Source organism: Cynara cardunculus, unplaced genomic scaffold (assembly GCF_001531365.2).
Source record: "Cynara cardunculus var. scolymus isolate 2C unplaced genomic scaffold, CcrdV1 Un_Scaffold_9728, whole genome shotgun sequence".
NCBI lineage: Eukaryota > Viridiplantae > Streptophyta > Magnoliopsida > Asterales > Asteraceae > Cynara > Cynara cardunculus.
In genome coordinates, this window is record NW_020205217.1 from 3,564 (window position 1) to 7,090 (window position 3,527).

General features: G+C 32.0%; 1 protein-coding gene across 1 annotated transcript; it reads right to left on the bottom strand.

Annotated features, from left to right (window-relative positions):
• Window positions 1-409: 409 nt before the first annotated feature.
• LOC112505320 (probable polygalacturonase At3g15720) lies at window positions 410-3,017 on the bottom strand. The gene is made up of 10 exons (XM_025109246.1): window positions 3,009-3,017; window positions 2,375-2,497; window positions 2,166-2,291; window positions 1,881-2,030; window positions 1,756-1,782; window positions 1,471-1,678; window positions 1,268-1,349; window positions 1,072-1,180; window positions 830-943; window positions 410-700 (listed from the first exon to the last, which is right to left on the bottom strand). Exons 1-10 carry the CDS (start codon window positions 3,015-3,017, stop codon window positions 410-412), a joined length of 1,239 nt encoding a protein of 412 aa, XP_024965014.1.
• Between the last annotated feature and the right edge of the window lie 510 nt (window positions 3,018-3,527).

Genomic DNA, 3,527 nt, shown 5'->3' on the forward strand with positions numbered 1-3,527 from the left:
TAGAAGATATTCGTTATAAACAACAACAGTATGAAAGAAAATCATTTTAATAACAACTTATTAATTATGTTGCATATCCATAAAAAAAATTATTATGAATATTTGAACTTTAAAAATATTTATTGCTGTCATATAAATTTGTATATGTTATTACAATCTTTAATGCATATTTTGCAACACGATGACGATACAAGACAATATCATTTTATTTGAATTTAAAAGAAAAATAAACCAACCAAATAAAATAGAAGATATATACACATTAGAAGAATATCATTTATGTTTAGATAAAGATATGCATAATCTCCTGATCACATTAATCACTTTATTTTATCTACTAACAAATGCTATACGAATATAAAAAACAAATTCTAGCTAAGGTGGACGCTACGACATGYTCTTTTGCACATTAAATGATGTCTTTAGATGGTTGCTCATGGGTTACTGTGTCCATTGAAATAAAGCTTGCAGGAGTGCAAACTATAGGAGGAGACACGACCCCTATAGTTTGCACTTGTGTATTATGGCAATTTGATACAACTCTTTGCGCCGGATTGGCAGCTCCTATGTTGATCTGCTCGAGTGTGATGCCTGCACAACTATTAGGACTTTTGCTACACAAAATGTTGATTGCATYAGGTTTCGAAGAAGTCCCATGGATGTCKTTGAAGGTAACATCGCTTACATGAACCACGGGCGCCTGTTCATAAAAAGGAAGAAAAACAAATTACAAGAATTCCATTGATACACACCTTTATGATAATGATGATGTGATGATAATAATAATAATCATAGTAGTATAAAGATAATAATAAAACGTAAGAYATACAATGTCATTGCATTGTTTATGCGGGCAGTAAAATTGAGTGAGTATGATGGGGTTTTCAACGGCCACCATTGTTATGTTACTAAATGTGATATCGTCCGCCAAACCCGACCCTCCCTGAAAKACATTGAAAAATTAGAGTACTTGGATTAGATAACGATGAAGACATATATAAATGGTAAAAGCAAAAATGTATTTAATTACATTTTGAACTAAACGGAGAATATAAGTACCAAAATACATACCGGTACGGTTTTGACTCGAGCTCCATTTTGAGTGGCGGTGAACGTGGTGTTGATAACTGTAACATTACGTACAATATCTGTTTTGCCATTTCTTCCAAGGCTTCCAACACTAGAAGAAAACCATAAATCGAATTGACTAACGGTATGGTATTATCTAAATAACTGGTTGTTTAATGATATGATAAAATTAACAAACCTTACGCCGTGACCCGGGCCACAAAAGAGACCATCAATGTGGATGTTGGAGCTACCACCATTGATGGCAATGCAATCGTCACCTTAAAATAGATATATAAAGAAAATCCAAACATTATTAATTAGAAATAATGAATTACGTTAATTAAAAAAGGTACTCTAATTAGTACAATGTTATATATATATATATATATATACACACACCTGTTTGGATGGTTCCACCATTGACATGAACACCATTTGTAGCTGAAATGTCGATGCCATCGGTGTTCGGACTCTCCTTAGGTGCGATTAGGGTGACGTTGTCGACTATGGCTCCATCACAAGCATTTATCGATATATGGTTTTTTGGGCTATTTTTGGAGGTTACTTTTATTAGCTTAACCCCATTACAATGGTGAAATCCTAAAGCCTGTATACATTTATCATTTATTAATTAATTAATGAACCAAATTTTATTTAATGAAGTTGAAGAAATTAATGACTTACCGTGGGATTTGTTTCACAATTATTAGTCTGAAATGAAATAAACAATGATTGATGGTTAGAAAATACATTCGAATTGTCCAGGCCCAGTTATGATTGATGTATAGATTAAATGAATAACCAATCACCTTCTCACAATCCCACCAGCCTGAATCACCTTGACCTTCGAATTGTCCAGGCCCAGTTATAATAAGGTTTTCGACATGTTCAAAATTAAGCCAAGTATCAGCCTCAGGGTTCCAGTCTTTCCTAGGTATTGCCTTAACAGTCCCTACGACCTACAAACACATAAATGTATCCCATGAAACTAAATAATGTACAACAACAATATCTAATATCTTAATTCATTTATTCTTCTCATAATAATGTATCTAATTTACATRTGTGTGTGTGTGTTTTTTTTTTAAACTTACATTGACGACCATAGTTTTAGGTTTGCATGGACCTCGAAAGGTCGTTGGTCCAACAAGAAAGTTTCCGCTAGGTARCATCAAATTTCCAGTCGAACTGCATGCTACATTCCATGCATCTTGCAACGCCTAGAAAAGGTGGAAAATTAGAAAACATAAAATGAAAGCATAGGTTTTATATTGAAGCACGAGTTTTGAATATGCATGGTCACCAATTTATCGTCGGTGATGCCATCTCCAATAGCTCCAAAAGTAGTTACATCAGTTATAGGTTGAGACTGTGAGATACTGATGATCGTCAGAATGCAAGAAATCACAAGCTTTATGCAATTGGCCTGCATTAATAAAATAAATTAGCTTTTTGAATTAATCAAACAAAATTAAGAGATGGCAAATAGAAGCTTAATTACCATGAGTATGAACAAAATGATAATGTTGATGGGTTTTTCTTACGAATTGCATGGTTTTAAGGTATATATTTATAGGGAATAAAAAACGARTTTATTTTTGTAAAGTATTTATTAAAACTTTATCCGAAATTATGAGTTTCATGAGATTTAGTTTCCTTTATATTTTTATGGAAACGATTGTTTTTGTTTTAAAACAATTAATTTTTGAGTTTAAAAAAGATGACATTTCCAATCATTTTCTCTATACATTATCTAATTTTGGATAAATAAAATCTATTTGATTTTAAGATGTACTCCCAATGTTTTTATTTTTTATTTATTTATTTATTATTAATTACGTAATAAGTTTGAATGGGACAAATTTGTATGGCTTTCTATTTAATCATAATCTTATTAATTTTTAGTGTTAATATATTTGTTCCTTTGCTTAATATACCTTCTCCATCATTCTCCAAAAAATTACAACCATCTTACAAGGTTAGGTTCATACAAAATATTACCGACGAAATTTTTGCTAACGAATTTCACTATCTCGTCGGCGAAAATACACTTTTGCCGATGAATTTAATATAATGTGYAACTAAATGTTACATTAACGGGTTGTCTTTCCAAACCCGACGGTAAAAGTATTTTTGATATTCTAATAGGTTTTAGCAGCGAACTTCACTAGGTCATTGGTAATAGTAAATTGAATCAGTACTAAATTTTTTCATATACATTTTTGTCAGCATACTTCCTAAATCCCACAACAAATGTATTTTAATTTCATTAGCAATCTTTTACTTAGATTTTTGTCAACGGACGACATTTTAAACCCCTTGATAAAACCCTAAAAAATCTTCGCATTGGGAAGGTGGAGCGGATGTACATGGACCAACGACCTTCTTTGTAAGTCCACCCCTACGACTCAAGAATTACTCCATGTTTGTTGACTAAAATGAGACACAAGCTCCAA